This window comes from Dermacentor silvarum, unplaced genomic scaffold (genome assembly GCF_013339745.2).
Source record: "Dermacentor silvarum isolate Dsil-2018 unplaced genomic scaffold, BIME_Dsil_1.4 Seq160, whole genome shotgun sequence".
Lineage (NCBI taxonomy): Eukaryota > Metazoa > Arthropoda > Arachnida > Ixodida > Ixodidae > Dermacentor > Dermacentor silvarum.
The window spans coordinates 17,415-39,804 of record NW_023605783.1 but is presented as its reverse complement, the minus strand read 5'-3'; the positions used below and the strand labels follow the sequence as shown (position 1 = coordinate 39,804).

At 42.2% G+C, this 22,390-nt stretch overlaps 1 protein-coding gene across 5 annotated transcripts in view; it reads left to right on the top strand.

The window, feature by feature from the left end:
• The first annotated feature begins 517 nt into the window (after positions 1-517).
• LOC119434681 (GATOR complex protein Iml1-like) overlaps positions 518-22,390 on the top strand; it is a 38,742-nt gene continuing 16,869 nt past the window's right edge. For 2 of the 5 annotated variants that reach the window (XM_049659558.1, XM_049659557.1), the window contains exons 1-16: positions 518-923; positions 1,023-1,110; positions 1,310-1,356; positions 1,914-1,999; positions 2,072-2,170; positions 2,348-2,397; positions 3,979-4,050; positions 8,543-8,753; positions 10,606-10,748; positions 12,183-12,370; positions 14,219-14,353; positions 14,438-14,499; positions 17,110-17,180; positions 18,417-18,486; positions 18,583-18,616; positions 21,189-21,312. In XM_049659558.1, coding sequence (XP_049515515.1) covers positions 881-923; positions 1,023-1,110; positions 1,310-1,356; positions 1,914-1,999; positions 2,072-2,170; positions 2,348-2,397; positions 3,979-4,050; positions 8,543-8,753; positions 10,606-10,748; positions 12,183-12,370; positions 14,219-14,353; positions 14,438-14,499; positions 17,110-17,180; positions 18,417-18,486; positions 18,583-18,616; positions 21,189-21,312 — 1,523 coding nt within the window. In that variant the 5' untranslated portion in view covers positions 518-880. The remainder of the gene's footprint in view (positions 924-1,022; positions 1,111-1,309; positions 1,357-1,913; positions 2,000-2,071; positions 2,171-2,347; positions 2,398-3,978; positions 4,051-8,542; positions 8,754-10,605; positions 10,749-12,182; positions 12,371-14,218; positions 14,354-14,437; positions 14,500-17,109; positions 17,181-18,416; positions 18,487-18,582; positions 18,617-21,188; positions 21,313-22,390) is intronic. The other 3 variants (XM_037701771.2, XM_049659560.1, XM_049659559.1) reach the window with 3 other exon arrangements.

Genomic DNA, 22,390 nt, shown 5'->3' with positions numbered 1-22,390 from the left:
ATATGCGACGATGAAGCCTTGGCGCTCCTCGCGCTTGAAACACCGGGGAGCGCAATGCGAGCAGGCATGCTCTGACCGCTCTCGGGTTTATTTAATACTTGCCAGCAACTTCACGCGCAAGATAGATGACACAAGCACCAGCTGCGGCATACAAGGGCGTTACCGCCAGTTGCTAAAAGCAGCCAAAAGTGCGATCACGTTCGATCATAACCACATGTTTTCATGCTAGGCATGCGATTGCGTTCACAGTTGGCGGCAACCTCCGTTTACCGGTACGTAGTTTGCACGCCTACCAATGCAACATCACGTACTGCAGCCTAAACACGAAAGCAACGAATGAAATCAGGCGGAAAAACGCACCGTCAATGCTGTGAGATGAATATAAAGAACTCCGAAACGGTCATTTTGCGTACTCCAGAGAGACTGCGTGCTTTTGAAGCGAATCGGAACTGGGGATCATCGTAAACATAAACAGGGAATTTTTAGGCTTACCTAGGGAACCTAGGGATAAATAGAAACCGCCGCGGCCGCTATCAGTTGTTTTCTTGGGTGGTGTTGTTCACGGTGGTGTTGTTTAGGCGCAGCGTTCGTTAAACATGTTCTTACTTTTATGTAAAACAACACATTACTGTAGTGTTGTCATCAATATGCTTCCTTCCTGTCTGCATTGATTAATTATTCAACCAGCAGAGTCGGTCAAACACATATTGAAGCACACAATCAGCCGGCCGAGCGCCGCTGTATGTGGCCTCTGTTCATGAAACTCCTCGCATAACTTAGTTGGCACTTCTAAAGCATAGTCTTGTGGTCACGACAAGATGCGTGCGTGTAAATAGGCAGCTGTCAGTGGCAAGTGCGCTTCTGAAGATAAAAGCAACCAATGAAGCAAATGAAGCTCATTTGTCATCAGAAAAGTTTTTCTGGTAAGTGCATGCTTGCTGTTTTAGCTCTACTGTGTGCGTAATCGGGGACGGAACACAACTCCCCTGTGTGCTTTATTTCCGCATTTTTTTTTTTAACAGATGACAGCCTGATAATAGGCGCTAAAGATTTTCCAGGTCTGCAGATCGGAGACATCGTTGAAATATACCTCCCTGATGACACCTACAGGTGAGCCTGCGTAGAAGGTTTCGATGTGTCTCTGATTTCGAATTGTCTACTTTGAGCTTAGCCGGCGAAGGAGAGGGTGGGGGAAGCCGGCATTGATGTTGCTAATTCGCGAGGTTGCGCACCTGTTGCGCAGAAAACCATTAATAGAAAAGCCTTTGAGAGCGATGTTGTCAACAGTAATATATTGTTGCACTTACAGCCGCTTACTTCTTCAAGTGACGTCACTAAAGGAAGACTTTCAGAAAGGTTTGTTGTCATCTTTTTTAATTCAAAAATTTGTACTTGTATTCTCTTCATGATCTCATTGGACGCAGACCTTAAAGTTAGCATAGATATAGAGTGACTTAAATTCTCAGTCATATATCACCTTCATTGTGAAGTTAAAAGAAAGAAAGTGATTGCTAAGTCGCATGACCAAGTGTCATTGAATGTTGAACCGGGACTTGACCCACATGTCTGCCTTAGTTGTGCACATACCTTGCTGCGTGTGATACTTTATATATATAATCAATTAATGACATATAGTTGAAATGAACAGGTATTGTTGTGTATGGTGGGGCTGGAATGTAATTAATCTTTTGTAGAGAATGTATGCTAGTGTAACCATGTGCACAACATTGCACAATTAACTCATCTTCAGTTGTGGCGGGAACCGCTGAACTTTTTGCCCATGCTGCTCATGAATTTCTTTGCTAACTACACACCACACCAAAGTTCTTCAATTCTACTGACAGTTGTGCCTCATTCTTACGTAAGGTCTACCAGCCACACCAACCTAATTTCATGCTTTTTCTTTCTTTTAGATGCCATAAGTGTGGAGCAAAGCCTCGCCAATGCCTTTCAGCTCAGGGTATACGCTGATGTCATTGTTAACAAGGTGGACCCAAGGGTTTGTTGAATGACATGGCTCCTTGTTCTATTCTTTAGTTCGTGACTTTCTCACCCAGTTTTGTTTTTTCAGGATGTGGCCCTTGATTCAGTTGAGCTTGTGTTTAAAGACCACTATCTGGCTCGCAGTGACATGTGGCGTTGGAAGCAAGCTATGGTGAGTTTACCCATAGTACGTGACTCATTGCTTTTTTTTTTCTCTTGTGCCAAACAATATCTTTTTTTAGCGTGCCTTCAGTGAAATTGTTGGTTATTGGTGCTCGTGAGTGTCTCTGAGAATTACTCCGGAGAATGTCATCATGAAGCGCGCGCATTGTCACTTATGATTGCTCTGTTGTACTCTTTTTAGATCAACACATGTGTTTACACCAAAAAGCTCATCAAGATTCATTCAAGCATGTGAGTCACACTGAGCATGGAGATGCTGTATTAATAGGCCTCACATGATTTTGTTCCTTTTTTTTGTAATTGTTATTATTATACGGCTTTCACACAGTCTTTCAATGATCAAGCCCGATAGGGATCAAATTTCTCGGTCGTGATTGGCTTCTTTGTGCAAGCTGCACGAGGGAGCCAACCGCGGTCGAGAATTTCGATTGGGCTCGATCGCAATTGGAAGTGGCCATGTGACACCAGTATTAGTTTGCTAATCAAGTGATTGATTTTAACATTCTAAAGCTACGAGAGATGTAGTGTGGTGGTCAAGATCAATTTTTGCTGGCTGGAGTCATTTAATGTTCACTGAAGTTTAAATACATAGACTTTTTTTTTGTATTCTTCTGCCTTTGGAATGAAGCTATGGAATGGCAGTGAATCTAATGCCTCTTGCATAGGTGCAAAACACCATTGCTGCTAAGCCACCACAGCAGATAATGATTTCACTGCTTTTATCCTCTTTGCGAGCACCTTTGTAAGCAGAACCATTAGTTTTGAATGTTGAGTTGAAAAAGAGTGCCTCTAAGCTAGCTTGTCAGCTGACTTTTGGACGTGCATTTGTGTGCATTCTGGTTAAATGCAGACAGTACACTTGCCTGCTTGAATCTTGCAGCGCAGTTGTCCAAGAATCTGCTGGCTGTTTGTTTCGCTGTTCATTTTTTTTTTTCTAGTGTACAGATAATCAGGGCTGCTATCTTGTAGTGATGCCTTTTTCAATGTTAATGCTTTTTGGCACTTTTCGTGTTCTTGAGGCGGAGCATTGCTGTGACCACTTACGAATGCGAACAGTGAGAAAAGGCATTAACATCGAAAAAGGCATCGCAACAAAATAGCGGCCCATGTTGCAGCTGTCTTTGTCAGTCGTGCTGTCATCCTTAAAATTTTAGCGCTTTGTGTTATATGACTGAATGCTTATAATAATGGCAAAGGCGACTAGTTATTGAAACCATTTCTATCATCTAGCACAGAAGGCATGTCATGCCTGTTGCCGTTATCTAGGCCTATGATAGTATAGTTGTACTAGTTCTGACATCCTGCTGTTTCTTGCATGCAAATAATTGCTTGAGTTTTCCCAGTCTTCAGATAGGGAGCAGATACAGGTGCTGCTAGCTGCCAGCAAAGATTAAGATCCCGAAATATCTGAAGGTAGTGCCATTTCCTTTTTTTTTTCTGCTTGTTTCCTCCTTTAGTTCCTTTGTTATCTGTCGTCGCTGTCATTGATTAGCATCACCAGAAACGATCTGAACTCGGCTAGTCACTGTTTTCAGATTTTACCATTGACCAGTCTCAATAAATGAAAGCGAAAAATGGGGAATGTGTCAGAATGTGGGGAGGCCAACAGCAGCATGAAATAATGGCGCTTCTTTCTCGGTATATCGGGACCTTATTCCTTTTTCGCTGCTTTTGTGCCCAGTCTTTAAGCTTTCAGAGCTACCTACTCACAGTACAGTGTCATGTTTTGTAAGAAATGTCCTAACTCTCTATCGACATGGCTTTCTCTGTGATCACTCAACACATACTAATCTTACAAGTTTTATGACGCAGGTCTCCATGCCAGCCTTTTGAGGGGGGCAAGTTGACACACTGTACTGCAGTCTCAGGAAAGCCTTTGATGTGGTTAGCCACTTTTACTCTTTGAGAAGCTCATGCTCTCTGACATGTAAATTCTACAATTGTAGCCTTGATCCATAGCAAAGTTTTCTTTAGGTATACCTTTGCCTGTAAATGGCTGATTATTTTCCATCCATGAGGCTGTCATTGATGTACTCAAAGGCTCCATTGTTGAATCTCCTGTGTATCTCAGTTACCGTTGATGACTTTTCTACTGTTACCTGGAATTCATTTTTACAGTTCGCTGACAGTTCGTAGTGTACGAGACTGTAGTCTGGCCTATCAGCAGTAGCTGAATGATTCATAATAAATAGGTTCATAATAAAGGGGCCTGGTCGTCCTTTGAAAATAAAAGTCTTCTTCACTCCTACCATGGTGTCTGCTTCACTTCCAATTAAGCTTGAAGCAATCAGTAGTGTTTCCGTGCACCTTGGTAGCATTAAAAGCTTCTCTGGTCATGCTGAGTATGCAGTAATAAAGGTTCTATGTGCACAATTTCCAGAGATCTTGGCACTCCACCTTGTTTTTAAAGTTCAGCACGTGTCTTCTTCAGGTTGATATGCATTGGTTGAATGAAATGGCACATGCGAATTGAACATGCAGCTATACCGTAAAGCTAGAGTGAATGAAGGCACTGAATATTTGCTGTCCCTGTTGGGCCACTAGCTGTTAAATGATTATGCTGAGCTCCTCTTTCTGTACGGATTCTCTTATTGCAATGTTGGTTGTATCAGAACTAACATCTCATTGAGATGACATTGATGGTGGTGACTATGATGTGGATTGCAAGGGAACATTGGCGAGCCCAATTTGGAGGTCATTAGGACTAATGACACACAGCTACAGATGGTCCGTATGTTATTGATGCAAGAAGTGTTCCATGCTTACTACTTCCTTTGGGTGCAGATGAATGGTAGCTCTTTTCTTCATCTTCCTATATTGATGGCACAGTTGCTGTCACATTTTTTGTTCCAAACTCTACAGTGTTGTGCCTGGAGCTATTTCTTGGTAGATATCTCCTGCATTCCTCAAGTTTTCATCACTCGTTTATTGCTGAATGCACCAGTTCGCGCTTGCTGCCTTGTTTGTTGTGTTAAACCTATTTCACCTATTTGTGTTGTGAGATGTCTGTGCCGAGTTGTTTCTTCCTTTTGACTGTTCAGATTGTGTGCATATCTTGATGTTTATGGCTCTGCATGTAATCTTGTTCCATTTTACATGTGCTTCTTTATGTGCAGTGTGCTTTACTTGCCTGCAGTATTTATTAACTATTACATTTATTTTTGCTAAATTTTTATTCTCTCCCTGTAAGCAGTGTGTGCTTTCTGTCATTCTGTATGGCTGTTAATGCACCTGCATCCTTGCCAGTGAACTTCTTTTATTATTTTATTTTCCGCCTACATACGCCAGCATTCAGACATTGTCATTGGTCTTCAGCATGCAAAGTACAGTAGAACCTCTTTGATATGTTCTTGGTTCATATTATTTCTTGGTTTACACGCTTGTGGTGAAGAGTAATAAAAATACAGTTGATATGCTTTTGCACTGAACACTGTTATCATAATGTGACTTTTATAACAAAAAATTCATAAGCCATTCCACTCTTTGAAGGTGGATAACCAGCAAAGCTGTTTAGCGCATGGCACAGAGGTGACACTTAATTTTGAACAAAGGTACCAACATATTTATTGTCCTGATAAGTGGTCATCATGACGAAAAGTACACACACACATTCGCGTATCACCTCTGTTATTAAATCTGTCCGTCACGTAAGACGGACATGCCCCCTTAAGCAATGGCTCATACCCCGTAAACGTGGCCTCCCCATTACGACAGAAGAGAAGGGAAATTCTGCGCTGGAATGATGAGCGTCAACAGAGCCAGCTGTGGAAGAAGACGACGAACACGTGAGCAGTGGGAGAAGCGCATTTGCGCGGTTGCGCTGAGGGGCGCCAACCCTTTCCTCTTGGTCGCTTTATCAGGGGCACACTATGTCACTCACTACGTCATACATTCAAAGAGACACGTCGTTTTAGACACAGGTGGCCATTAAACCGAGCTTCGATGCGAGCGGCGATATGCATTTGCTTTTGTTGTTGGTCCTTTCACTCTCACTTTTTAGGGGACAGTTTTTCCGTACGGACGCCATAAAATTCCGGATCCTAGCCATAGAGAGCTTCACTGTAAAAGCAAAGCATGGACTGTCCCAGATTTATTCTTTACATTTATTCTGGGTGCTACTGCAATGAAGAATTAGGAAGAGATTTGTCTGTCTAAGGAAATAATATATGCTTGCTTGATCAAAGCTTGATACTTTATATTTAACGTATAAAAACAGCTGTGCGTTTTGTTTAGTTGTAGTCTCGCTTTGTGTTTGTAAAATACTAGTGACCTTAGTCACCACGTGTTACTTGTTGTGTCATGTTTCACTTTTGCTTATGCAACTTTTTTTTTTTTCGAATGGAGGGATAAAAGGTCACCTCAAATTGGAAATATTCTGATTAATTTCCAATGAACATGGTCAAAAAAGTACATCTCGTTTATGGGTGTTTAAATAGCGAAATCTTCTGATCAAATTGAATACGAATATTTGAGAAAAATGACCTTTTAATATTGAATTGAAAACTGAAAATTTTCTAATTTCTGAACAAAGTAATATATGAAGGGTGTTTAAAGTCTGTGTGGTAAAAAAAGAGAGAGAGAGAGAGAGAAGAATAAAGCTTAGTTTACATCATTTGTTACATGTACTGCAGTTCAAAACTGAACACTTGGTCAACTGAGGAGCTTGTAAATGAAAAACAGTTAAAAGGTGGTGTACCTGGTGCATTATCACAGTGAGTAATAAAATGCGGAAGCATCAGGTCACCAAATGCACGCAGATAGCTCTGTTTGCTGAGGGAGCAAATTTTACAGCACCGTACATTGTTTTTAAGTGGTGCAAATGTCGTGAGCTATTGGCCAAATATAGTACAGTGCTTAGCCTAAATCGAGAAAATTTTGCAAGCTGCCTAGGGGTGAGTCATTCTTATTGAATGACCGGAAATTATTGAGCGGAAGTTAGCTACTCCATGCATTTTCTCAGCAACTGATGCCTGTGCGCAGCCACTGCGGTTCCCCTGCAGCAGAGTCACTCGGAACAGCCACCACTCACATCTGCCTTTCTTCCTGCACATTTCGATAAGAGTAGTTATTCATTATATTTGGACAGGAGTGAATATTCGACATCTTCAAATAGTACTCAATCGAATACAAAGGCCATCTGATTCGTATTAAAAATTTCTGAACATTTGCGTGCCCCTAATTTAGTTATAAGAATTTTATGTTGACAAGGCTGAACACGGCATCTATTTAGCCATCTGCAGTTCTGCCGTGGTTTTACGAAGCCAGACTCTACATTGTATGTGGGTGACAGCTGCCAGTGGCGTAAAAGAGGCTGGGCGCATGAGTGAGCCATGCACCATTTTATAAACTTGTTACTTTTAGCTTCTTTCAATGGCTCTGTTCTATGGTGTAGCTTAACTGTGCTTTTTTGCAGCATTTTCAATGTCTAGATGTGTGATTGTCCGCTGTAATGAATGCAGATGGCCTGGGGCCACGGTGTAAGGTATATACTCTTTATGTGAGGACACTCGCAAGATGCGATCGACCAGATAAAGTAGCAATGGCGTGCGTTCATTGGCCCGGTGACAGCAGCGGATACCTATTGTTGAGACAACGCAACTTCAAGACAGAAAAGGTTTTATTGGTTTTATCGGGATCCTGTTGGTATAGCAACCAACGCTTCGCGGGAAGTCCAAAATAATTGAGTGACATGGGGGGGGGAGGGCATCGCTTTGACGGAGCAGATACGGCGACGCGACGCTGCGTGCATATGTTGTTCTCTGGTTTCTTGTGTTATGCGCGCGTTCCTTTTCTGCATTTTCCTTGTCCGTACAAGCTCTCGCCTGCATTCTAACTGAAGTTACATCGTCCCGCCGATACGTATCTGCTGCTATCACCGGGCCTGTGAACACGCGCCGTTGCTGCTTTATCTGGTTGATCGCATCTTGCAAGCAAGCCAAGAAGTGTCCCCACCCAAAGATGTTATATCGTACACCGTGCCCGGGCCTTCAACGTGACAACATGCAACCCGGTTAGAGACACTCATAACTCTTCAGTACAGTTGACAAGCAGAATTAGGGACTATGGGAGGTGCGGTCATAAAAGAAGTCACCTGTATAACAAGGAGTATTCACAGTTTCTTGAATTTCTTTGGTGTTCAACTGTATTCTGCTTCTATAGCCAGTTCCCGATATAACAAATTTATATCTTGTGTTTTCTGAAAAAACATATCAGAGAGGGTCTGCTGTAATTTATTATCATTTTTCTGATAAGATTGGTGTGGCCAATTTTCTCCCTTGTTTTTACATTTCTGTTAAAGAATTTGCTTGGTAAATTTCATAAATCTTGTCTCTCATTCTTTTCATATTCTTTGCTGTATGGTTCCTATTCTGTACAGGCTCCAGGTGTATGAGATGTGGGCTCACGGAGAGCAGGTAGCCTCTGGAGTTATCACCTCAGACACCAAGATTGTCTATCGCTCAGCCAGCAGCATGGTGTACCTCTTCATTCAAATGAGTTCTGAAATGTGGGACTTTGACACCAATGGTGACCTCTACTTTGAGAAGGCTGTCAATGGCTTCCTTTGTGACCTTATTGCGAAATGGAAGGCAAGTTGCTTTGCAATTGGTTCTAGCCAACAGATATGTAGGCGTATAAATGGCTTCTGGCTGCATGTTACAACTTATAATTATGGTAACCTGCAGTCCAATGTTGTATTCTATGATCATTGCTAAGTGGCCCAGTGATTTACCATATTTTTGCACTTATAGCTCACAAAAGTAGATTACTACAGCTCTGTGAAAATTACAGTGCATTGACAGCGCCAACAAAAAGCTGACCTTCTGTTTAAACACAGTAGCGGTTTGACTTGTTCCCAATGCACATTTATTCTGCCCTTTAACCACCACTGCACGATGATTACTGCTGTTGTGTTCACTATTTTTCTTCATCACGGCACAATCAAGTTTCAATTTTGGGCTTTCTGGGCAGTACATTACCGTATTTTCTCGCATATAACTCGCACCAAAAATTGAAATAAAATTGGTTAAAAGGTGGGGGTGCGGGTTATCTGCGAATATTCTCGAAGGGAGGGGGTGGGGGTCGGCTTCACGGCAACGTGTGGCCTGCTGTGTAGAGTCCGCATTGTCCGCATGCCTATCGACATCGACGTGTGTTAAGCCAATAAGAGGCCAACACAGGTTATAGCCAGATCCACATCCATAGTCTGGTTAGACGCTTTTCGCCATGGAGGACTTTTCGCACAGTTTCGCAACGAGTCAGGTGCCGTTTCTTGTACGCCCAGTTTGCACAGTTGGCCAGCCTTGTTTCGGCGTCATGAGTGTGTCTCGGCGGCAGTCTTTCATAATGCTTCAAAAAATGTGCCATAAGGAACAGCTTAGATGGTTCCAAAGATGATTACGTCTTTGAGATCGGCGATGAAGTCTTGGATGGCAGCAGTGAATCGGACAGCACTGACAATGTTGCGGCTGTCGTTTTGAAGTAAATGTGTGTTGAAAATGAAATGATGGCTGCGCGTAGTTGCAACTTCCTAGTCCTCATTTTTTCGGATAAGTGTGCGGGTTATATGCGAGGTTATTTTTTGCTTATTTGTGGAGTTCAAAGTTAGGGGTGCAGGTTGTATGCAAGAACGGGTTATACGCGCAAAAATACGGTATCTGTCAAGCTTGGGCTGTGCTATAGGTTGGCTATGTGCCACTTTTCTGTGTGTAACATTTCCTTTTGAGGTACAGGACTTGTGAGGTGGAGAACTATGCACCCTCGTCAATTGTGGTGGTGGTAGAGTCAGTTGGTGTATGGTAATGCCAGCTGTCAGGGGCTCCATTTGACCACGGGACCATGGCCTACGACATCCGCCGAAGTGGGTGTGATTGATGGTGACGACATCATTGAAAAACACTGAGAAGAGTTCATAATAGCTATTGCTGCATTCAACAAAGTTCTTAAGTAAAGGGGCTGGTTATATTGTAAGCTTGCCTTTGGGTGCAGCTTCACTGTAATGCAATCTTCATTGCCCACGAAGTCGAACCTGAAATCAAAATTTTTACTGCTATGACGTGGCATAATAATTCACTCTGCACTGCATGTAAGTCGCACCATGCTTTAACAGAGAGCAACAGTGAGAGCAGTAATGACATAACATGCAAAACCTGATTGTTTCCAAAACTTTGCTTTGTTCCAACAATTGTGCTTATTTGCTCTTATAAAGGTTTGAATGTTGTGTGTAGTCCTTTGTGCTGGTTATAAATGTGAAAATACGTTAAACAGTTATGAAATCATCATGTGCCCTGAAGCGGCAATGACTGGTTCACACTGCATAAATTTGCGCAGACATTGTGCATAACAGTAGCAAATATATTGTCCTATTCATTTCTTGTATCACTTCCTTGTTCTTGCAACCAGCGAATCAAGGTCTTTCTGTTCTCTTCACCTATTCCTTAGGACATGAAGTGCAATCATGACATCAACATTGTGCTCTTCTCACGAGTGTTCTATGAAGCCAAGAGTAAAGAGCAGTTTCCAGAACACATGGCCCATTGTGTGCAAGTGGATTACAAGGGGCGTTTCTACGAGGACTTCTATAGGTAGCACCGACCTTTCCATCTTTGTCCAGGAGCCTTGATTGCTGTATATACCTAAAGCTGCTCGTAATAGATGCGATCATTCTGCTGTAGTTACTGTTAGTATTCATTACTGCACACCACTTAGTTAATCAAATATTGGTCAGAATGAAGTAGACATATATAAAACAGATATTTATCATGTTTATGTCTGCTTTAACTTCAGTGGTCACAGAGATGGCACATGATAGGCAGTGCTGCGTATTGAGGTAAAATATTTTAAGGCAAAATTATAGACATAAGAGGAAAGTAGACATCAATTTATGGACAAAACGGTAATGTACATGACTGTGGCTATAATGTCAACATCAGTGTGTGGTCACATAGTCATATAGTTTGCATGCATGCCTGTTGACAACTTTTGCTGCATAGCATCTCTTCTTCCAGCTTTCCATGGCATTCCCTCAGTTGACAATTGGAATTGGTGACTTAATATTCAATGTTGTACTGGATGCTATCAACATAAAGCAGATATGTTAACTGACTTTACAATTTACACGGGTGCTTTGATGGGTCATGAGTGCCATAAAGGTGACAGCCAATGTACATAATTTTGTATGGCATCTTAAAGCAGACAATGTATACTGTGTATGCACCTGAACGATATCCAATTTTTGTAAGCTTTTATAATGCATTCTTTATTATTGTTGAAAGTTGTGTCTGTCATGGTTTTCCCTTCATAGTGTCTTCAAGGGCACCACACTCATTAATGGCTTGGCGAGCTCACATTCTGCATTGCTTTCCTTCTGCTAGATTCCATGCTTCTGGTTTAATTTTGAATCTTGGTGCACAGTTAATGGAATTCAGTACTATTGCAATGACTACCAAGCTTACTTGTAATGCAAGGCACATTTTTTTGTACTTTTGTACAACAGTTAATACATGCATTTCATGACTCATTCTGTTAATTAATAAACTAACTTCCTCAGCATGAGAGTGGTGATGACAATCTAGTGCACAGTGAGCTTATCTTGAAAAGAGTGAGTTGTAGTGAGAACTGGAAACAAGGGCACGAGAAGGCACAAAAGAATTCATAGATGCAGTGCTATGTATGTGTGTTCTTTTATGCCTTCTCGTGTCTTTGTTCCCTGTCCGTGCTACAACTTGCTTGTTCCATGGCATGCCTGTTAGAAAAGTCACAAAGACATTCTTCATATGTCATACAATATCTTATGCGAGATTGTAATTTATGAATGTGATAAATTGAGTGTAGCAGAAACTCCATGAAATAGTGCTCTCAAATGAAAAAGAAAAGAAAAAAAAATAAGGCTCCATATGCAAGTGCAATTGGCATAAAAAAAGAAAAAGCTTTGCATTTGCTGGTTGCATTTCGTACACGCTTAGCTGGTAAACAATGGTAGTCATAGTCACGAAAGCTTCCTGTTGTGTTTTACGCAGGGTTGCAGTCCAAAATGAGCGCATTGACGACTGGACACAGACCTTACGGTTGCTGAAAACATATTTTAATGAGTACCCAAAGCAGATCCTTGAGCATCATCATAGGCCAAATGTCAAGGTGCCCACGGCAGTGAACTCGACCGCCTCTCAGGGAAACTTTCTCCAAGTGCTCAACATGTCTCTAAATGGTTTGTAGCCTGTCTTCAGAAATGTGTCAAATAATGCAGGAACGTTGAGGACTTCTGTTTGAAGCATGAATATATTAGGGTGGGGCAATTCATCAGTTGGTAACCGAGATTAACCGATGAGATTAACCGATGAATGCTTCAATTGCAGCTAATTTGTGAGCAAGTAAAGGTGTTTGATGGCGATTAATCGTGTGTGGAAATGTGAACAAGCTTCGGCAAACATTGGCATTGATGTCTCTGCTTCGCTACCTCAAAAGCAAGGAAGGGAATTGAGCTACAATGTTCTATCTTAGGTGTCTGTAGGTTTCTCAGGACAGAAGCCACCCCCTCACGCTGTACTAGAAGCCCGTGGAGGTAAAATCTGGTCTCTGCAGCAGCTGCTAGTACGTGGGCATTAAACTTGGTGCCAGCAACATTAAAGGGGCCTTGAAGCACTTTTCTAACTAATCATAGGATGGCCTCACTATTAAAAGACATCGTCCTACGAATCTCATGAGTGAGTGACATAACTTTATTTGAAATCCGGCGATTGGGAGGCCCGGGCCTGGGGCCGCCTAGATGGCCACTGGGAGCTGTTGCTCCCGCACGGCATACATGGTTCGCTGGACGGCCCAAAGTTGGTCTTGGAGTTCTGAGCTGAGCAGCGTGGCCGACCACCGCGCCCGTAGATTTTCCGGGGAGACTGCCATTTTTTCTTGATATATTTTACATCCCCACAACATGTGTTGAAGGATGGCTCTAGTTGAAGAATTCGAAAAATGTTTGGGGCACGAATCTCATGCCCCAAACATTTTTCAAATTCTTCAACTATACGTGGAGATAGCACAGATACCTGGCTTTCTCTTTCTTTTTGTCTCTGCAAGTGCGCTGGAAGCTATACAGCTGAGAAGCCAAAAGGGCAAAGCCCCACCCAAAAGTTGAGTGTTGTGGCAATGAAATAGGGTGCCTCGACACACCCTATGGCAGCCGCGGTAGACCAATGCTATGCAGAATGCTGCTGCTACTTCGAAGGCCACACACAGCAAATGCAGACATGTGCAATTGTGTGTAAACCGGCAGTGCAAAGATGACATGATTTTTCTGTCTTTTAGAGATTGCAGACATATATGTTTCATTTATTTAACTCAAAATTAGCAATTATGTATTACTGAGAATTCTCTTGCGATGACGCTGCATGACAACTTTGTGAAAGCGAGAGCAAGTGATTTTTCTCTATTTTTGACACAAGATTGGAAATTCCCAGCTGCATGCAGTGCAGCAATATTTGGCTCACATGTTCACAGCAGTCTCTACGACAGATCGGCAATGTTTTCTTACAATGTTCGAAAAGTGTTTCAGGGCCCCTTTAAGAAGGCTCAGGCATCTATCTCATGGTGGGACCGCCAGAAGACGTTATCAAGCTTCTTTCTTTTTGCAGCTGAACTTGTGATTCAATTAGGCATAACTGTTGCCTCAAAGGCACGCCTGTAGTTAAGGGGTATTGTATAAAGGCCATTAAGCTTGAAATGTTGGATGTGTCCACTCAAGCCAAGCATTGCTGATATTAACGGTAACTGTCAATGGGCGTAGCCCTGTTTATTTTTGCTTCAAACTTTATGTACTTAACTCACTAGTTTTGATTTCTTAGCTTATGTACGTAAATCAACAAATCCGAATACTTGATTAAATAATAGAATAAGATATTCCAATTAATTGGGTTAAAATATTGAGTTGTTGCCCAGCCCTAATGAACTCGTAGAATTGACCTAAACATCACATTGGGCTTTTTTTCTGTGATGATTTTGTGCTCCTGACTTCTTCAACAACTGCTATCAAGTCTGCACTTTAATATTTTTTTTTTCTTTGCAGTTTTTGAAAAGCATTTTATGGATCGGAGCTTTGACCGCACCGGTCAGCTTAGTGTTGTCATCACACCCGGTGTGGGTGTCTTTGAGGTTGACCGAGATCTCACCAACATTACTAAGCAGCGTATCATTGATAACGGTGAGAGCATGGTTATTTGTGTTATGACATGGTAGATTCCATTTATGAAAGTGAAATGACCTTGTCTTGCTGTTAATCCTGCAGGCATTGGAAGTGACCTTGTGTGCCTTGGTGAACAGCCCTTGCATGCGGTGCCACTATTCAAGGTGAATGAATGCACCTTTCTTCCTTGTTTCATTAAGTAAACAGCTACATGTTTAGCTATGTTTTCCTTAATTATTGCTTGCCACTTTTGATAAGTACATTATGTTGCATAGCTGAGGAAGGGTGATTAATATTATGTTGTATTCTGCATTATGATACTCTGCGTTATGAACATAAAATTCCTTTGGATTAAAACAAGGACTCATTCAGATGCTCCACAGGTCGGCTCCCTAAGATGTCCCATGTGTTTGTCCAGATAATTGCTTTTTCACATATGGTGCATAATTACTACAGCTAAACCTCAATATTGCCGCATCGGTATTCGTGCACAAGTGCCCCCTGGCGCCGACAAAGACGACGACCGGGCTGCTAGAGATTCCGGAAGGCATCAAGAGAAGAAGAAGAGATTCTTGTTGTTGGCGCCTCTCTGGTTTCTTCTTCCGAGTACGGCGCTGTGCTTCTATAATACAGCTCCTGAGCTTTGTATCGCGACAATATAACAAACTTCAGTACAATGAAATTCTTGATGTGACGAAGTCCTTAACCTTTTATAAATACTTCTGCTTAGAACACCATGCATATTAAACCTCACTATAACGAAGTGTGTTTATATACGATTTCAATGTAATGAAATTTCACTGCTGCCGCGAAGCAGTACTCAGGAAATAAATGGAAACTTCCACGAACGCATATGGGAAAATGTTTGAATTACATGCGGCTCTTTGAGAACACACCGAGCCGCGTGTTGGGCGACCGAGAGTGACTGCTGAAGCGGAGGAGTGTCATGTTCCACATAAAGTTCAAGAGATCCTTTCCTCACGTGCGCAACAAGATCCTATCGCGCCCCGCGCACTGTATGCTTTGGGTGAGAGTGAAAGCATGCTAGAGTGAGTCGAGTAAGACTGTTTTGATAAGCACCATCTTCCTGCGTGAGCAAGGGGAAAGGGGGTGGGGGCGAAGGGAGCTCACTTGCAGTAACGTAATTAAATGCGAGGGGAGGGGGCATGTTGGCGTGAGTATCTTTTTCTAGCCTGGCCATGGCTGTCAGCGTGACTCAGTGCTTATGCAGCCCATGCACCGTTTTAGAGGTAATCTGCCACATGCGCAAAGACTGGGCTAGCCAAGATGGCGTGGCATCATGTGTGCTGTCTTCCACACGTTTAGTGCTGGAGGTTGCGTAATATCGAGTTTCGGAGGTGCGTTGAAGTGAGAGGCAGATGACGCATTCGCTCCTCGCTGCCGGCGCTTTTCGTGATAGTGTCATGATGTGGGCGACACCATCAGCCGCGTGGGTGGATTGGACGTGAAAGCGTGGCTAAAGTACAAGTACATTTTAGCGTAGCTGGTTTCACTTTGTGCCACCGATGTGAAGATATCGTCAACGTGGCATGAAACCGCATCTTTCACGTCGACTTTAAAATTCAACAAAATGAATTTCTTTTTCTCAATCAAAATATTTTCCCTGTCGCCCGATATTCCTGAAAATTTTGTGGCCACTTCCGCGTAAGGAATATATATCGGTGACTTTACTTACTTGCATAAAACGTCGAATTTCAGTGTATAACGAAATTTCGATATAACGAAGCAAGTTGCTGATTATACCGACTTTGTTATATCGAGGTTTAACTGTATTATCATACAGTTGCTTTCTGCAGAGTGTGCTTATTCAAATCCTTGTGTTGTGAGTCTTGGAACAGCCTCTCATTGATTACATTGTGCACAGTACATTTAAGAAATTGCTTAATTGCTGTTGTTGCCGCCAGTTCGAGAATGCATGATGGTGCCCTATAAATATGGGCCGACTGTAAGCCACTTCATTTGACCTGCTGATTGACGACTGTGCTTGCTGCTATCATTGCCATCCTGCTGTTCCCTTGTTTCCAAAATACAAGGCTGCATAATAGGGAATGCTGTCCGTAAAGTGCTTCTTCTACTTTCTGCATAATAGTGCCAACTGACAATGTTTACTAGGGGTATGAAAGTTTCTAATGTGATGTGTTTGTTGAGCATTTGTGAAATATGAACATGTGGCGCTATAGTTCTTGTTTGTCTTACATACTGCACCTTAGGTGGGCGGTAGATGGACCCTTCATTTTTTTTTTTTTTTTTGTGGCAGGCAAGCTGTAATAACTGTAATAACCCTGTATATTGTTACGTATAAAGAGAGGTACATGGATCGATACCCCACACCTCCACCAAATATCTTGCGATGAAGATGCATGGGAATGACCATATACGGGTATATTTACAAGCGCATATGCATGTAGCTCTGCCCAGAACGAACAGCCCATGCCAGGTTAAAATTGTCATTCTCTTCGTCCTTTCAATCATGACAGGCTTGCTCTAGATCACTGAAATAACTTCCGTAGCAATATTTTCCCTTAATTGAATACCGCAATTCAAAACAGTTGTGTTCGAGTAATATTTAGAAGTGTGAATGTTTGCACACCTGAACATTTACGCATAGCAGTATGTAATGTCAGCAGGGATAAAGGGTAATGAACTTGGAATCATTTTCTGAATATTGAAAGCTTTGATAATGGCCTGTATTTTTTTTTCTTCATTGACTCATTGTGAAAGACATGCTTATATTCCCTTCTTTTTTATATCAGTTTCAGTCGAAGCATCCAACTGGCTTGGATATGAAGGATGACTACAACATGCCACACTGGATAAACCTAAGGTACTCTTAGCGATTTTTGTTTGTTTGTTTGTTGTTTCCAAATACCCCTTAAATGAGTGCTCCCTATATATAGACACAGTTTCGCCATTGGCACCCCTTCCTTTTTTCTCTGGTGCAGAGTATCGGGCTAGAGGAGTTAACCTCACTCAGGCCAGCCTCTCTGTCCATTTCTTAAATTTTCTCTCTCTATCTGGCTTGCCATTGGCAAGTTGTGATACATATAGGCAATGAATGCAAGCTTGCTGGTAGCTGGTCTTCCTGAGACTGTGAGTGACTGACTGCTTAATGCTTATCATCAACAGACACAGGAGATCTATGAGTATTGGTCACAGTATTATGTGACTTAGCCGGAATGTAGAGGGAGTCACTGATAAGGGAAGTGCTTGTTGGGATCTGGGAATTGAACTCATCATGGCAGCTACTTGACATGTATCAGAAATTGTATGCCGTTCCCCACTGTTCACTGTGAAACAAAAGCAAGATCCTTGCCTTTGAAGTTGCTTCAGTACTTTCCTAAAAAAGACAACATAAAATTCAATATAATTTTGTCAGCTTTTTCTTACCTCAATGAAGTCGTCAAGTTAATCTAAGTTGAAGCGAAAATTTAAGCCTCTGCATTTGTTAGGAAAAGCACCGCAATGATGGGGCACAGGTACTGACAGAAGCAAGGCATTCTTCATTCATGTGTGGGAACTAGACTTCAAGCACACTCATGTGGTTTACTTAGTGAAAGCTCTTTTAGTAGGACAATTTAAACTTGCCCTGGCCATGATAGGCTTGTAAAGGTGATAGTTTGATGCATGCTTACTTGCTTCTAATCGTGAAGCAGCCACCCGCTACGTCTTTCTGCAGAGAAAAGTGTCCGCACCTATTGCAACCCTTGTAACACGATCTGATTACACGGGAAAGCAACCTAAAAATGATGCCTCATTTATAGAAAAGGATTTAATTTTACTTGAAATTCATCTTTTTCAACAAACAATAAGTTCATTCAGAATATAGTACAGTTAAAGCTTAGCTTTGTCAGCATGCTAAAGCTTTCTGGAATTGCCTCGTTCATCTTTTGGTCTTGTTGACATGTTAGAGTGCATGTTGCTTTGTTTGCTTGCTTTCTCTTTTCAGGATAAGCGTGTAGCATAATTGAACAGGCATGTATTTGTTATTTCAACACAGCCTTGAATGCTAAAATGCGTATCTACCAGCTGACCGCTTTGCTTTGATTTCCTTTGCTTGCAGTTTTTATTCAACAACACCTGCACAGTTTTACTCAAAGTTTGTGCCTCGCATCAAACTTCCCACTCCTCAGGTTAGTAACTGTGCTCTGGGACAATATTGCTGGCCTGTACAATGTTGCTCTCTGTGCAGACTGTAACTGTAGCTCTTTCTCCACACGGGTCTGTAGCCAAAGCCTAGCCACATGAAAGCTCTCGGAACAGGTACGTATCACAGTTGCCTCTTTTTTACTGCTTTGCATCATTGATACTCTGGCCTTTGTTCACGCAAAGTTGTTCATGCTTTTTTCTGGTAGTCTAGTTCCCAGCGGTGCACTTGTGTGGTGCGTCTGACTTGCTTTAATGTGCATCGCTGTCTCCTGCTATACAGACAGCTTCACGCCTGTGTTTGTGATATCCCACTGACTATGGCATTACATTGGTATTCAGTATACTGCATGTGGCCTTGCTGTCTTGCGTACACTAGATGGAGTAGATTATAAAATTAGTTTAACTGCTACTTGTAATTTATCAAACCATCTTTTCCAATTGTATTACTTGATTAAGTGCTTTCATTGTGGAAAAGGAACTGTAAGTAAAACCTGTCCTTTCTGTCTTTTGCTTTAACCACCTTGGACAAATACCTGTCGGTAGGTATCTCTTAAAAGGACTCTAAGGAGTAACGCTGAATCAGTGAGGCTAGGCTAATAAGGTATTTTTTTCAAAACTTTGTTAATTTAGAGGTAATAGGTTAATTAGTTGAAGAGAAAATGAAGGTCAGTGTTTCATTTCTTGAATTTCGCACCAAAATCTCAACACTGGTACTTGGGTTGTTGTGGCTCAATAATGTTCTTGAAACTTGCTAAGTTCAGTCATTGCCACTTGTGGAACATAATGTGGTGCATCTTTACTGATGAAACATTAGTTAGGCCAGAGTAGATGTCAAATGTCCGTAATGTCACAGTGAACAGATGTCAGATGTCCATTGTGGTGTCTCACACATGCTCTTGGGACAAAGGAACGACAACACAGTAGTGCAAACAATCAAAAGGGCATTTATTGCACCTTTCATACACTAATGCACACTAGCCGAATTACAACCAATAGAACATTCACATGGGCGCCCGACAAATCAAGTAAGTCCGACTCACCGCGACCCGATAGCGAGCGAATACGTGCGCCCCATGCAATGACACCATCCCCTAGTCGTTCACGTGTACGGTCACGCGAACGGTGGCGCGTTCGAACGATCCGTGTTCGTCCATACCGGTGCCCCGCTCCGAGCCACGCGAGACGTCTCGCGAAGCGTGGATCGGCGCACGCGCGGGACGTCAGCGTCACTCACCGATCCCAACCCAAAGAGAGAGCGCCTTCGACCTTTTTCTCCCGAGTCACCCCGCCGTTCGGTGGCGTTAGCATCACGACACTCGCGCCATCTCTCGCAACGCGCCGCGACCACTACGACCGCCTCCGGCACCCAGCCGCGCGGTGAAGCCGGACCACAGGAGACGCGTGAGAGTCGCGCATCCCCACACCATAATGTCACAGCGGGCTGATGTGAGAACTTTGAAGCGGCGTTGCCACCTGTCTTTCATTTTTTGTGTCATTTCTGGCTTATCGAGCATCAAGAGTGGCTTTTTTGGTATTGCAGAAGGGTAATTTACGAATATGGTTCAAATAATTTTTCTCTTTATTGTCCCTTAACATCTCACCTTAATAGGACAGCTGAAATAGCTTTGCTGACATGGTGACATACTGACGTAACTTTGTCTACTGCAAATACTGTAGTCACAAGCTGTAAGCTTTAACATAACAGAAAACGGGGAAGTTGGTAAAAATTGTTGTTCATGGAACATCACGTAAGACAACACGGAGATATAAAAGCGCATGGCAGTGTTGTTGACAAAGAGCTGAAGATTATTTAAAAAACGCGAACAGTGTATCACTTGTGGCTTTGCTGTGCTTGGGTTATATAAAAGGAGGGTAAAATAAGATTCATAATGGTTGTTACGCATGACTGAGATTTCGCTCAGGCTTTTGAGACACTGATTAACGTATATGTACGCCAACGTTTTTTAACCTCGGCAGGCCCGTAGCCAGGAATTTTTTGCGGCGAGGGGGCCCACTTAAAGCACCTATTTTTCAGTAATTTTCGGTGAACATCGCAGTATGTAAATTATGTGACTACTATTTTATTAATAGTTTTATATTTTTAGTTTTGAGGTGAATCTTCCTAATAGTATAATATTTTTATACGGACGATTCGTCTCAATAGATTTCATTAAGAAAAAATAAAACAGCGTTACTCAGTGCCGTAGGACATAGGCACGGAAATATCAAAATTTCAGGGGGGGGGGAGAGAAGGGGGACTAGCCCCCCCCCCCCACTTTCCCCTGGCTATGAGCCTGAACCTCGATGAATTGCAAGATTGTGAGGTTCAGCTAGACGTAAGAATCTAAATGTTTGTTCATTTTTTTTTTTTTTTTTGGCAGATTTGGATCATAACTACATGTCATATATTATAGTACCATATATTTAATACTAACATCAGTTACACGGCTGTCCTGTGTTTTCTACCCTCTGTGTAGTTCTTGAATTGCACATAATTGAATTTTATTGGCTTTAGAATGACAACACAAAGGAGTAAAAGTAGAGACAGTTCACATGCTGCTCAGAAATTTTTGCGCTTTTCCGGCAATAATAACTGTAAGCATTCAGTTTTACTAGAGCACCATGTGATACAGTGTAATCAGATACTCAGTGGCATCTATCCTCATTGTCTTTATTTCGCATACAGGGATGTACGCATGCCGTGGTCAGCCTCCTATTCGGGCCTCCGACAGCATCTCCGTGGTGTACGACTATGATGAGTACGACGCCAACATCTTTAAGGGATGCTCTCCGAACCAAGCTGGGCCCAAGTGAGCAGTACTTATAGGAGCTGAAAGCTTGCATGCTATGAAGCTGTAATGAATACGCCTATTGATGTACACATGATTGCATTAGCAATGGTGATTCCTAGCTACAGAAACAAAGACACTGTATGCTGTGGTTAAAGGCCTTGCTTCTTGGTTGAATCAAGGCATTGTAGCCATAAGGGATACAACATCTATGCCCTACACAGCCACTACTTTGCAACATTGCTACATGTGCTATGTTGCCGTGTTTCCGTGTTGCTACTGAGTGAGTACTTATGAGGAGGTGGAGACAGCCAAGCAGCCATTGCGCAGCTCTTTTCCACCATCCCTACCACATGCTAAGCTATGAATAAACACTCTGCTTGACTCTACTTAATGAAGGAGGCATTTGAGTACAACTTTACTGTCTTCATTCGTTTGAATGCCTCACGTTGCTTGCGATATAATACTCATACTTGAAAAGATATATTTGAGTTGATGATTAGGTGACATGCTTCAAGGAAATGGGGGTGGAAATACTTAAGTGCATAAAATTGATATGCAGTGCCAAGGAACTGCATGATTTATTGTATTTTTGGTTCGATCCTTGAAAATTCTGCACATTTAAAGATAATAGCTCTGTACATCGTGTCCTGCGGAATTCCTTTTACAACCAGTGGGAGTGCTTCCACAGCATTTATCACCGCTATAGCCATAGTTTCAAGGAAGACTTGAAGTGGCTATTAAACACAGTGAAGCTAATATCAATGGACAATTTCTTTCTGCCTGCGCATTGTTCTCAGCAATGTCACAATTTATGTGATTATCACTAATGAATGAATTACTTAACTCAAGTTCATTAACTTTCAATTGAAAACTTCGTGGGGCGTGTTATAACTGCAATCTTGAAGCCAGCCAGGGCGCAAAGTGTACCCATGGAAATCTTGTGACTAGCCACAGTTCCTAGAAATATGTTTGACATGTGCGCAGAATGCATGCTGTTCCAATTGACACTTCTCCAAACTATATTTTTCTTCACAGTGGCAGTGCTTCCACCGTGTTTCCCAGCTAAGATTAGCCAAGCTGTTCAAAGGATTAAAAA